Below are 13,751 nucleotides of genomic sequence, written 5' to 3'. Positions count from 1 at the left end.
GGAGATTTTTCAGATATTGGTGTTTGAGTCTTTGAAGCCTACAACAACAGTGCGGCTGAACTTTCTTTATCAGTAATATGCCAAAACACATTGAAGTATGAAAATGTGTTTTGTAGTCGTCTTTACTATGACTGGGGGAGGAACAGGGGTTTGTGCCAGGTGACCTTTGTGAACTGCCTGCTGTCTCGGCTGTGTAACAAGGCAGCTGGTTCCTGCCACTCAGGCAGCGCTGTGGAGTCTGAGTTTGTGTTAACAACGCTCTAAAACCTCGCATTCAATTACAGCTGTGTCTGTAATTGAGCCACTGCTGAAGCCATTTCAACTAATGATCGCTCATTCGTGTTGATTTCAACCTTTCTTTGATGTGCTTGCGTTCATCTGATCGGTGTTTGCCGTCTGCACCTGCGGAGGGCTCCTCGGTCGTGCAGCTCGACGGGATAGTCGCGGAAAGGTTAAAACCATCTGAAGCCGACGACATGGGCGAGACCTGAGTGAACTGTTTCTGTGCGGGGCGTCCTCTGTGACTCTGACAACAGCTGAGAGAGGGAGGAAGTACAGGGAACCGTAGGGGAAGGACGGGGGAGATGGAAGGGTTCGCGGGCCTGCTTGTCAGAGTCAGTGGAAAAATTGTGAACAGCGAGTGTGGTCCCTTTGGAGAGGAGAGGGCTTCATGGGGTGAGCGTGGGCCTGTTCCCTGAGCCCTCACCTCCCTCGCACCAGGCCTGCCGTCTAATTAACTCCTGAACAGCAGGCCCCGGCAGCGGCCCTCTCCATCTCCTTCCCTTCCGACTCCCCAGGAAATCCCACTTCAAACACTGTCCCCCTACTGGCCTGCTGGGGTCTGCAGGGCTGCTCTCTCTCTCTCTCTCTCTCTCTCTCTCGCACACTCTTGCTCTCTCTTGCACGCTCTTTCTCTCTATCGCACACTTTTTTTTTCTCTCTCTCACTCTCTCTCTCGCACACTCTTGCTCTCTCTTGCACGCTCTTGCTCTCTCTCTCTCGCACGCTCTTGCTCTCTCTCTCGCTCTCTCTCTCTCTCTCTCTCTCTCTCTCTCTTAAGTAGAAATTGCGTTTTTGTGGTGAAAAGTGAAGCTAACGGTGGCTAATTTGCTAGCCACAGTCACTGACGTTACTAACGTCACTACGTCACTAACGTCACGAAAACACGCGTGACTACCTGTAGCAGAACATTCGTTTCGCATCTGTTAACTTGGGGGATAGCTAGGCTAACTATAGCTTTACTGCAAGGCAGCTGCAGAAACGCCACAAGCAAAGAGGCCAGGGTGATAACTATTTACTCATTTTACTTTGTGATGTGAAACACTTATGAAATGTAATGTACAATAGCTGATATTATTAAGGAAGTAGGCCCACATCTACTTTCGGAAACGGTAGTCTACTATTTCACTGAAGCATTAGCATGACATTAGCCTCTGTTGCCCGGGCAACACACCACAGTGGTCTATGATGCATCTGTTTTCAATCGTTAAAATAAATATTCCTCACAAATACATTTTCTTTGTAGGATTTACTATGACATTACAAGTAAACGATTTGTTGGTGAAATTATCATTACCTGTGGTTTCAAACCAGTGTTGCTCATTGCAACGCTGTAGCCTACGCGAGACACACGACAAAAACATCTAACTTACACAGCTGTTTAGGAAGTCAAACGGCGACAGAACATGTTCGGCACTCCCCTTACTTAACCCTCGTGCTGCCTTCGGGTCACATGACCCAAAGGTTCATAACGAACCATCGTTGTGTTTACCCAATTTTACCCAATACAAAAACAAATAAAAATAATTTTCTTTTAACCTTCGCAATGTGGGGGGTCTGAGACAGCCCAACGGTTAAAAGAAAATGCTTCACTTTGTTTTTGTATGCGGTAAAGTTGTCGCAATACGACGGTGGGTCACAATGACTGATGGGTCAGAATGACCCGAAGATAACACAAGGGTTAAATCAAAAGTCTATCTAACTACTAACCTGAACTTCATTGCCACAGCCTAAACGTTGTCAATCTGTTCATGAAAATAATTTATTTCAGCCTAAACCGTACAACGGAACGTTAAATCCAATTCAACCAACGCAATCGCTACCAAGACGAACACAGCAGTAGTCTACTAGTACTGTACCGTAGTAGTACAATTTACCGGGGCAGCTTCTCCACACAGGGCTATGTCGCATTTTGCGTTGTTACTGACAATGATCGCTACCAGTGAGCTTTTTATGAATGAGCGATTTTCCACTAAATAAATGTCAATCTTATTTACGTTTTGGGGGGCATATTTTCAGTTAGCAGATGGGACTGTCTGAATCGCGATTCCATCTTCTACTGCCGGGTAACGTCGTAGAATAATCTTCAAAGGGGGTTCTTTATTAATGAATGAATGCAATGAGTAGGCTACATGCCTGAAAATATCACAAGAAGGGAAAAACTTAAAATTACGTTTAAGTCATAGAGATTAGGTCCATTTTTACACCGGTCTGCCAAATGTATTAGTTTTGATTCAACGATGAGGCTGCCTCTTGCAGGGGAAATGAGAAGACATCTATTTCATTCTACACTTCACTCGTATTTTCAGTTGTAAATGAGCAGCAAAAAAAAATGCTTTTAAATCTATTTAATCTTTATAAATAATAAGTATGCATTTTCATATAAAATATACAGAAATCAGTTGTAAAAATGTCATTCAAAAACGGACCCCTGTGCAACCGACGCAAGCAAGCACACCCTACAATTTCCCCAGAAATTGTACCCTCTCTAGTTTGCTCTGTTTTGTTTCTCTCTTTGTCTTTCTGTCTCTCTCTCGTCCGATTCCTCGGTTGTTCTCTCTCTCCCTGTTCTTTTCTCTCTGTCTTTCTGTCACTGTTTCTCTCTCTCTTTATTGCTCTTTCCCTATATCTCTCTCCATCAGCCTTCTCTTCATATAGATATATATGCATTCTCAGCTGCTCTGAAATGCCGTTGACAGATACAGTATGGCAAATGCAACAATCTTCATGGGGTCGATGTGATTAGACAACTTTGGTTGAGTCAAATTTAGTCAAGACACTTTTACAACAGCATACAGTAACTGTCTTACGTAATAGGTGCCTCTAATTCCAGTAAAAATAAAAATAAACCTTCAGATTCTTTGATAGTGCTGGCTGATGGCCTCGCTTAACTAGCAGGTCCTTCCCTCCACTGCTAGCCTCCTTGTATTTTAAACGAGATGTAGCTGAAGCACGTCTTTACAAGGCTATCGATCTGTGTGGATTGAATATTGATAGGGCTATCAGTAGGGTACAATTAGCCAGTCAAGGCACTTAGAATGATGACATTCCCTCACAATGGGTTGACTGGAATGTGAGATGAGGGTTTTTTCCTGACAGGGAGGGTGTTTTCCTTACAGGTTACAGCAGTGAGTTTGTCTTTGAACTGCCTGGGACTGGAGCGTGGCTAAAACAGACGTTCCTGCCATCTCTCTGCTGTGCCTCACACGGCTGGAACATCTCTGCTGTGCCTCACACGGCTGGAACATCTCTGCTGTGCCTCACACGGCTGGAACACAGTCGCTGTCCTCACCCCCCTGTCACCCCCCTCACTCAAACCGCACCCAAACCCACCTCCACCCCCCTCACCCACCCCTAACCCAAACCCCCCTCCATCCCCCTCTACTCCCCAATCCCCCTCACCCACCCCACACCCAAACCAACTTCCACCCCCCCTCTACCCACTTCCACTCCCCTCACCCACGCTGCACCATCACCCACCACCACCCCCACTGCCCTCTATCCCCCTCTACCCCCCCCATCCCCCTCATCCACCCCACCCCTTCACCCACCCTAATTCAAACGAAACCAACAGCAGCTGACACTACGTCAGAACCTGGTTGATTAGTCCCCTGGAGACAGGCGGCGAACAGGCTCGCTTGCTTCCTTACTGCATTTGAAACTGCAGTACCCTAAACCAAATAAACAAGACTCCAATCCCAGTTGGTGTTTGTGTTCCTCTCATCTCCTCCAAGAATGGAGCTCAGCCCTGGTGAATGTGGAACATCAGCTGTCTTCTAGGTGCCGTTTAGAAGTCCTAATGACAAAACAGGACGCTAGTAGTGAGCTTGTTTTTAAAGACAGAGTTATTATTTTCCATTTCCATCTGAAACGAAGCGCAGCTGAGGAGACTGGGTGTCGAGTTACCCCCTGACTTTGTGTCCTCAGCAGGAGATTGTGTGTGACTAGAACTAATTCAGGTCAATAGCAGGCTGGCCACATACACAAACAGTGACATTCACCGAAGCCTGCTAACGTTTCAGGTCAGCCTCACCACTTCCCATCTCTAATTTCTCCCTTCTCTCTCTCTCTTCCTCTCCGCTCTCGTTTTCTCTCTTCTTTTCTCCTCACACTCTCTTCTGTTCTCGTTTTCTCTATTCCTCCATCCACCCTCTCTATCTCAGATCTTCTGATCTACTTAAATTACATTTACATTTTACATTTAGTCATTTAGCAGACGCTCTTATCCAGAGCGACTTACAGTAAGTACAGGGACATTCCCCCCGAGGCAAGTAGGGTGAAGTGCCTTGCCCAAAGACACAACGTCAGTTGGCATGACCGGGAATCGAACTGGCAACCTTCGGATTACTAGCCCGATTCCCTCACCGCTCAGCCATCTGACTCCCTGTTTTTTACGGTATACCGCCCACAGTATCAGCAAAGGCAAGCATGAAGGGAGGAGGAGAGGGATGGGGAGATTTGAGCAGAGATTTATTTGTCCGGAAGCTTTGCGACTCCGGGCTCCCTGCTCGGTGTCTGCGGCTGTTTCTCGAGCGACGCAGTGTGTAAACAGACGTTCGTGTCTGATTCCTGAGAGTCTTTTCTCATATCTCCATCTGTCCATCTCTGACTGCTCGCACTTCCACAGCCACAAAACACACTCGTCGTTCTGAGCCCTCTGCCCTCTGCACCTCTCGTACTTACTGGGGCACACGGCAACACCCACACCCCCACGCCACGCTACACCCCCCCACTGCCAGACAGACAGAGACAGACAGAGAGAAAGAGAGAGAGACAGAGAGAAAGAGAGAGAGAGACAGAGAGAAAGAGAGAGAGACAGAGAGAGAGACAGAGAGAAAGTCATACTGAGTATGAAATAGATAGACAGAGAGACAGGGAGAAAGACAGAATGAGTATGAAATAGATAGACAGAGCGACAGATAGATAGACAGATAGAGACAGATAGACAGAGAGACAGGGAGAAAGACAGACTGAGTATGAAATAGATAGACAGACAGACAGACAGGGAGAAAGACAGACTGAGTATGAAATAGATAGACAGAGAGACAGATAGATAGACAGACAGATAGAGACAGATAGACCGACAGACAGTGAGAAAGAAGGACTGACTACGAGACAGACAGAGAGACAGATCATGGCGACTGCCACTGCTTCCGTGGTTTCCGGGGCTGGCTGTTGGGCCCTAGGCCGCCGCGTGATGGATGCTGAACACAGAGGGAGCGGGCAGGTGGCAGCTGCAGCAGGAAGCAGCAGTGTGTGGGGGCCGGGGGGGCCGGGGGCCAGGTTGGCTGGAGGGCCAGGGAGGGCCAGGGGCCTGGTCAGAGCTGGCCGGATGCTAGGAGGTGAACAGGCCCGGCCAGAGGGGGTAGGCTGGGTGGATGGATGCCAGCTCTGATTGGCACAGTGGGAGGTTTGAGGGGAGAGAGAGAAAACCGGATAGAGTGGATCGTCAACGAGACCAAACTGAGAGGAACAGATTCCATCAATTGAATGATTTGCTCCTGTTTTTGTTTCATAAACGCTTTGGATTCAATCTTCACGGCGTGTTCAATCCCAATGAAGCCTCATCGAGCTTCATTCTATTTTCGTCATGCCTTTTGGACGAAAAGTTTTCAAATGACAACAGCGTCATGTGGAATTACACAGCTCTTAAGTGGCAGTTGGCTCGAGTCAATACACAAAAGAAATCTACAACTGGAATAAAAAGGTTGGAAGGCTATTCATTTGCATTTATGTTTAGTTCACATGGAGCTTTTTGAAAATGAGTAGGTCAGGCTTTGTAAATTATAGCACCGTGTTTAAGCCATCACTGGCAGGTGTTGTTTTTATATACGGATTCATAATTTCATGCTCCTAATGGCTTTTCAGCACATTAAAAACAGCAGGCCTCCAAACATTTCATGAGGGCTGTCAGAACATTTCTCCCAGTAGGCTGCCGACCCAACAAACAAGTTGTTTTGAGTTTCTCCTGTTTTCTTCTGTGGTTTCTTCAAGGGGGTGGAGGCAATGCCCCCTGTAGGTCATCAGTCTCCACTTCTGTAACTGTGCATAAAACCTGTGGGTGTCCCCTTCAGGGCTGACTTGAGGTCACCTGCCTCAAACGGCTACCAGTTTAAGGGCCAAAAATAAAGCTGGGATCAGTGCTGAGAGCCTCTCTCTTCTGCAGGTGCTCTCTTCATGATTCATTTGCTAAACGGGAAATTTGACTGTTGTGCCGAGGGCTGGTTGGCAGGGACAATGTGCCCCGCCAGCTATGAGCCACGCATCTCCACTAACTGTTAAATGTGTTTTTTTTCATTCAGGTGAGGCGTGAGGAATGCTAAATGTTCCTGCTGGCAAAGAAACCGCGTTAGGATGAGAATATGAAAAATGCATGTTGTTTTTGAAACAGTGTTGTGTTTTTGAGTTCTGCCCTAGCATACAGAACATTTGTTTCGGACAAGAACAGAATTTCTTGCTTTGTTTTACAATGTTTCCAATGGCATGACTATATACGACTTTGTTTGCATTTGTAGAACTGGTCCCAAGGACCTAATAATTAAACTATCAGAATGAAAGTGTAAAAACAGAAAGATAAGTAACAAATGCCTTTCATACATTGCTTGGGGTTATGTGACCATCTATTTAACTAGAAGATTAAGAGACAGAGAGGCTGTGTGTGTCTGCCTGTGTGTATGTGTGTGTGTGTGTGTGTGCCTGTGTGCATGTGTGTGTGTGTGCACATGTATGTGTGTGTTGGTAGGTAGCAGGTTGCTTAGGCATGTGAGGCAGCTGCTTCCAGTTGGATTAGCATGCAGAGTCAACAGGAGTGAGCTCTGATGACCTGGTGCTGTCTGCTACAGGTGGGGGTCAGGGCATGGTGTGTACACATGTAACAGAAAGAGTGAGAGGGAGAACAAGAAAGAGAGAGAGCCACAGAGAGAGAGAGACAGAAGGACATGGAGAGATAGAGAGACAGAGAAAGAGAGAAAGAGACAAAAAGAGAGTGACAGAGAGAGATAATGGCAGAGTGCTGAGGCGGATATTAGTAATTCTGTACGACACAATGCAGGAGTGTGTCTGTTATGGTTCTGTTGAGACGCTTCTGATTTATTTTGTGTTCTCTTTCATAAAACAAAGTCTGCATGGTTAGTAGACCAGGGGACAAATCCTGGACCAGCATCAATAGAACCCTGTTATCTGTCCCAGCTACCAGAGAAGCCCAGACAGAACTGAGAGACTGGCCTGATATCCCTGTGCTTATTATTCCAAAACCATCCCCAAGCTTTTTAATATTCCAAGAACCATGCCGTTCCAGTTGTGCTTCTCTCTCTCTCTCTGGAGTATCTCTAGTGGTCAGGGGGTCTCCAACCATATTCCTTGTTAGAACCCCAGTTGTAACTAACGGGATTCAAGACATCAGCCAGTTGGTTATTAGAATCTGGTGTGTTAGATTAGTGTTGGAGCGAAAATCTTGTTTACAAGGAACAGGTTTGGAGACCACTGATCCAGACATTTTAGTCAGGCATCAGGTGGTCCACCATGCGGGGTCCTTCGCCGGCTCTGCCACAGGTCCTGCAATAGTAGCCCATTAAGTTTGGATTCGCACGCTCTCGTTTGTATATAAAGTAGCAATTTTTTTTTATTAAATAGGCTCGGCAGGTGTCTGTCTGTTTTTTCGAAAGAAACTTTGCTTGTCACCGATTCGTGTCGGAAGGAAACAGGTGTTGAAGTGAGAGCAGGGCGACACCAATCTCAGCCTGCTAATTAGCCTGATTTGTTTTATGCTCTTTAAGATTTGCTTCACCGTCAGGATCCACTTATGGCTCATCTTATCTCCTCGGGATGTGAAGAGATGCGAAGTGTCTGGCTCTTACTCTGGAAATGGATGTCATGCGGCGCTGATGAGAGGCAGCATCGCAATGCTAGCCCTCTTTGGAGGGGGAAAAAGAAGACATTTACTGAAAATAGACATGAATGAATAGGGGATGAGGAGGAAGTAGGATAATTCAAACAAGCTTCTTATCGGCACTGTCAACTGAGATCTCCTCTGTTCCCCCACCTCCAACACCCGCCCACAGGAACTGAGAGGAGAAATAATTGATGCGTTCCAATGATTTTCCTGTCTCAAGGAACTTTTTCCAAAGTTTGGTTTGATTGCGTTGTTTGTGTCTCTCTTTTCTTTCAATTTGCCCTGGTAATAACAACAAAACACACTGAAACACACACAGAAAACATGTTACGCTGCACCTGATAGAGCCCCAAAACTTTTCTTTTACCTCTTTTTTTATTTTGAAACATCCCCACTGGCCAGGAAGTAGTGGAACAGTCTTTCAAATCGCTAGCTTGAACCAAACCTTCATCCCAACGTCACAACGCCTCCACAAATACCACAGGCCATCATCCACAACGACTCTAACTCCATGAATTAGAAGACAAGCAGGTGTATCCTAAAATATATAGTAGAGGTTATGAGTTAGTATCTCATCTTCCTCCCAGGTCTTCCTCTTAATCTCCATCCGGCCATGCCCTCAACCCCGTCATCCATACCTGCAGTAAAACATTGTTTTTTCATACCCTGGCCAGCCTAGCGCCTTCCCTCATGCACCTTACATCTCTGTGCTCCCTCTCTACCCCTCCAGCCCTCCACCCCCATCCCCCTGTCTCTGTGACCAGGTTTGAGTCCCCACATGCTGGAGTTATTAATGCCTGGGGAGTCGCAGGAATGATTTCATTGCATATTCAGCTGTGGGGATGGATGGCTTTCAGAGGCAGCCAGGGGAGTGCTAGAAGGGAGAGTTTCAGTGGAGAATAAATATACCTGTCTGGTTCCTGATGCATGAGGCCCCACTCCCTGTAATGCAGATCAGGCACTCCCTTCTCCTCTCCTGGAACTGCCTCTGGAATTACTCACCAGATCCCACCAGGATATAGCCACATACACACCAAAGGCTAGACAAATCATTATCTCTCTCTCTCTCTCTCTCTCTCTCTCTCTCTCTCTCTCTCTCTCTCTCTCTCACTCGATTTTTCCCCTCTCTCTACCTCTCACTCGATTTTTCTCTCTCTTTCAATTTGGCTCTCAATATATTTCCATTTCTCTGTATTCCCCACCTTCTCTTTCTTTCTTTCAGCCTTGTTCCTTCTGTTTGTGTGTGTGTTGATACGTTTGCGAGTGTGGATTTACAGGATGTTGGCATCTCGTACAGTATGTTTGCAGTGCATCTGTGTGCTTGAGTTTGATTTCGAAGCACCCGGCTTGTTGTTTGCGACATCCTTCACAGAAGCACACCCAAGTGGAAAGACACCCGAAGTAGTGTCACCCCAAAATGAGGGGAGACATGCATCCCCCCTAAAGAAGGCATATGCAAATACATGTTGAAGGGGATAAGCAGAGATACACTGACAATAGTATCTCCTCACAGTTAAAACCCCAATTAGATGGCAAAGCTGCGGCTGGCAAACAAAGGAGGAAGCGGCCATATTAGATGTAATTTGTGGAGCTGCGTTACACGTCCCCGAGAATTGACAGAGGCTTTGACACTGTCAAGAGTCTTATTGAATGCACAATTTAAAGTAGGACAGATTTTTGCATATCCCCCAGCAGCATAGCAGCAACCTGGAAGGGTTGTTAAACAAATTGCCCCCCTTCAACATCTTTATTCAGTGACAATTCATCGCTGTTATCTTCTTGTGGCCATTTTCGTTTTGTTTGTATCTTGCTCTTTCTCTCATCACAACTACCCCAAGAGGAGCGACTACTTTGTCGGTACAGCGAACGTCTGAAGTTATTTTTGTTATGAGGACGTTGGACGAGGTCATGTCTTTTTAGGAAGAAAGTGCTGGTTAGTTTTTATTCTCTCAAGATTAAATTGAGTGAGTGTTTCACCTGAACGGAGACAGGCGCTTCGGGTGTTGCACGAGCAGGTCAAAAGCAGAGCTTTCTAGAAGAAAGCAACAAACACAGCAACAACAAATGGAAACCTTTTGATCTGAACCAAACCAACCAAACGTGCATTTCTTTTAGCTTTTAAAGAGTTCTCTGTGATTAAATATGTATTTTGTCCCCATAGATTATTAGTTAAGGAGGCAGCTCTCGCACATTTTAATCAACGAAGCCATGTAATTGGCCGAACAAGTATACCAACAAAACATGCTTTTGTGAGGTTGTCATATCAACATGCTGAGCAAACATCTCCTCTCTTGTGCCAGGAGGCTTTTAACCTTGGCAGCCCCTCAGACCTGATGTTTAGATGCATGCTGTGCCTCTGCCAAATTATAATGTAATTACTCAGCTCCCAGACTCTACAGACACGCCAACACCTCAGCCTGGGAGAACAAGCAGAGCAGAACTAGGCAGGGCCCAGGCAGGGCCCAGGCAGGGCCCAGGCAGGGCCCAGGCAGGGCCCAGGCAGGGCCCAGGCAGGGCCCAGGCAGGGCCCAGGCAGGGCCCAGGCAGGGCCCAGGCAGGGCCCAGGCAGGGCCCAGGCAGGGCCCAGGCAGGGCCCAGGCAGGGCTCTGGACTCATGTCTTTGATGTGATTGATGGAGCTTTTCTTGACCTGGTTAGGGGAGGAGGTGTCTTTTCCATCCCCTTTCTGTGGTTACAACCCCAGCCTCAGCCCTAGCCTCTGAACCCCTCCCCCAGCCTCAGCCCCAGTCCCAGCCCCACTCTCCCAGCCCCAGTCCCAGCCATAGTCTACCAACCCCAGCGTCAGCTTCAGCCCCAGTCCCAGCCTCACCCTCCATGCCTCCCATTCCCAGCCCTAGCCTCTCAACCCTACCCCAGCCTCAGCCCCAGCCTCACCATCCCAGCCCCTCAGGTTGTAAAGTGTCCGTAGGGAGCAGTTGGCAGGCTTCACTTGAGGCAGCAGCGGGGAGTAATGTAGTTGCAGCTTTCAGATGTGCCAGGCCTCATATAGCTGCTCTATTATATAAGTGCAGCTTTCAGATGTCAGGCCTCATATCTCTGGCTGCTCTATTAGAAATAGATCCCTGCACAGAACAATTAACCTTTGACCCTTACCTCGGCGCCTAGCCATAACGGACCAGCACCGGGCCGTAAATCAGCCCCAAGAGGGGGAGAGAACCTCCTTCTCCAGACCCCGTCCTCTGCCTGCCCCCCCCCCTCTCCACCTCCCCTCTGCGTTAGGGCTCTCCTTCCCCTCCATATCACCCCAGAAGCAGAACAAGAAGAGAGGGCCGTTTTCGAGCGCGAAGCCGATCGAGACCCTGCACGTTCACGCTCCACCGAACACATTGTACGGACCAACGTTAACACCTAGAGAGGAAGCGCTCTGTGTGCACTCCTCTGGGAGACGCGGGGCCCTGTCCGGCGGCCCGCTTTCACCGCCTTTTTCAGCCAGCCGAGAACTTGTCTCCTCCGAGCCTCTCGCTTCTCAGAGACCGGGGCGATTGCCCTCTCCTGGAGACACGAGGGCGAGCTGTAATTGGAGGAGGAGGTTGTGGCTTCCTCGTTTCCCGGCGTAGTAAACGGGAGAACAGTCGGCTACATTTTTAGTTTGCCCCGTTAGTTTAACAACAGGCCGCAGCCCGGAACTAGCTGTAATAAACCTGCCGGCCACGAGGGTCACCTTGAGAACTGGGGATTGTGTGTGTGTCTGTGTGTGTCTGTGTGTTTGTGTGTGTTTGTGTGTGTTTGTGTGTTGTTGTGTCGTTAGCGCGCCGTTCTCTCTCCCCCTAACGTGGGACTGGCGCACGCCCAGGCCACATGGCACGAGGTCCTCAGCCTGGCTTCTGCCACTGTTGTTTTCACACCACTGGGCTAATGTGTGAGATGGCAGCAGATGCAGGACGTGAAGACGGAAGTACATTAGAGGCCCCAAGGATCGTAAAAGTTGTAGCTATTAAATATCATTTGGAAACATTAGCTTTTTGGCGCTCCGAATCCAGCAGGTTGTGATATATTACAATAATAATCACTATCCCTTGGGTGCACCCCCAACCCAAAACAAACCTATTAGTGTTGGTGTAAATGTGGATTTGCATAGGGTCTAGTACATGTATTATGGAAGCAAGGAATTCTTCCTCAAAGCTGGAGCCATCATCACGTCTGCTCGAACTGTGTGAGCTATCTGTGAGTGACATTAACCATACTGTAGTTCGTAGAACTATTAAATTAAATGTTGTTTCTGTGTGAATTCATGTGCATCAGACTGCCTTTGTGTCTGTGGAGTGCAGACGTGTGTGTGTGTATGCCTATGTGTGTGTGTGTCTGTCTGTGTGTCTGTGTGTGCGTGTGTGTGCGCGTGTGCGTGCGTGCGTGTGATCTAGTGAAGCAGTGTCAGGGGGCTGGAGGATTGCATTGCGGCTGGCTATTATTAATTGGTGTCTGGGTGAAGGGTGGAGTGGGAAATGGATGCCGGTTGGTTGTCTGGCATCTGTCCCATCTCTGTAATGGAAAGACGATCAGAAGGGATATGATGAGGAAATTCAGCCCAAACAAACCACAGCTACACAACAACAGAGCCAAAGTTTCTGAAGAGGGAGGGAGCGTGCAGGGATTGATGTAGTGACCTTCACCTTTCAGAAAGTAATTGTTAGCATATGTAAGGAAAAGAAACAAGGATTTTTTTGCTACTTACTTTAATAGCATTTCAGCATGTTTAAATCCTGTCCTATGCAACACGGTATGTTTGATTCCTAACCAACTGTAAATCTCTCCACTTTCTCTGTCTCGCTCTCTTTTTCTCTCTTTTCTCTCTCTCCTCTCTATGTCTCTCTCCTCTCTATGTCTCTCCTCTCTCTCTATGTCTCTCTTTCCTCTCTCTCTATGTCTCTCTCCTCTCTCTCTATGTCTCTCTCCCCTCTCTCTCTATGTCTCTCTCCTCTCTCTCTATGTCTCTCTCTCCTCTCTCTCTATGTCTCTCTCTCCTCTCTCTTTATGTCTCTCTCCTCTCTCTCTATGTCTCTCTCCTCTCTCTATGTCTCTCTCTCCTCTCTCTCTATGTCTCTCTTTCCTCTCTCTCTATGTCTCTCTCCTCTCTCTCTATGTCTCTCTCCTCTCTCTCTATGTCTCTCTCTCCTCTCTCTCTATGTCTCTCTCCTCTCTCTCTATGTCTCTCTCCTCTCTCTCTATGTCTCTCTCTCCTCTCTCTCTATGTCTCTCGTCTCTCTCTCTATGTCTCTCTCTCTCTATGTCTCTCTCTCCTCTCTCTCTATGTCTCTCTCCTCTCTCTATGTCTCTCTTTCCTCTCTCTCTATGTCTCTCTCTCCTCTCTCTCGATGTCTCTCTCTGTTCAGCGGCGGGCTGCACCTTCGACGAGGACTCCGACCCCAGCCTGTGTGACTTCACCCAGGGCGAGGAGGACGACTTTGACTGGCAGCTGTTCCGCACCCACAACTCTCCCCACGCCAGCTCGGACCTCCTGCGCGGTGAGTCTCAGCCCTCACACCCCGCCCCAGACTGTCTGTTTAAACCCTCGGCCGCAGGCCAGGAGGTCGCAGGTTCAAATCCCGAGCCCGTACGTCGCT

At 47.9% G+C, this 13,751-nt stretch overlaps 1 protein-coding gene across 1 annotated transcript in view; it reads left to right on the top strand.

Annotated features, from left to right (window-relative positions):
• ptprub (protein tyrosine phosphatase receptor type Ub) overlaps positions 1-13,751 on the top strand; it is a 130,287-nt gene that overhangs the window by 30,662 nt on the left and 85,874 nt on the right. The window contains 1 exon segment of the mRNA XM_062466154.1: positions 13,521-13,652. Coding sequence (XP_062322138.1) covers positions 13,521-13,652 — 132 coding nt within the window.

This window comes from Osmerus eperlanus, chromosome 7 (genome assembly GCF_963692335.1).
Source record: "Osmerus eperlanus chromosome 7, fOsmEpe2.1, whole genome shotgun sequence".
Taxonomy (NCBI): domain Eukaryota; kingdom Metazoa; phylum Chordata; class Actinopteri; order Osmeriformes; family Osmeridae; genus Osmerus; species Osmerus eperlanus.
Note: the sequence above shows the minus strand (reverse complement) of the source record. Positions and strands in the feature narration are given on the sequence as shown.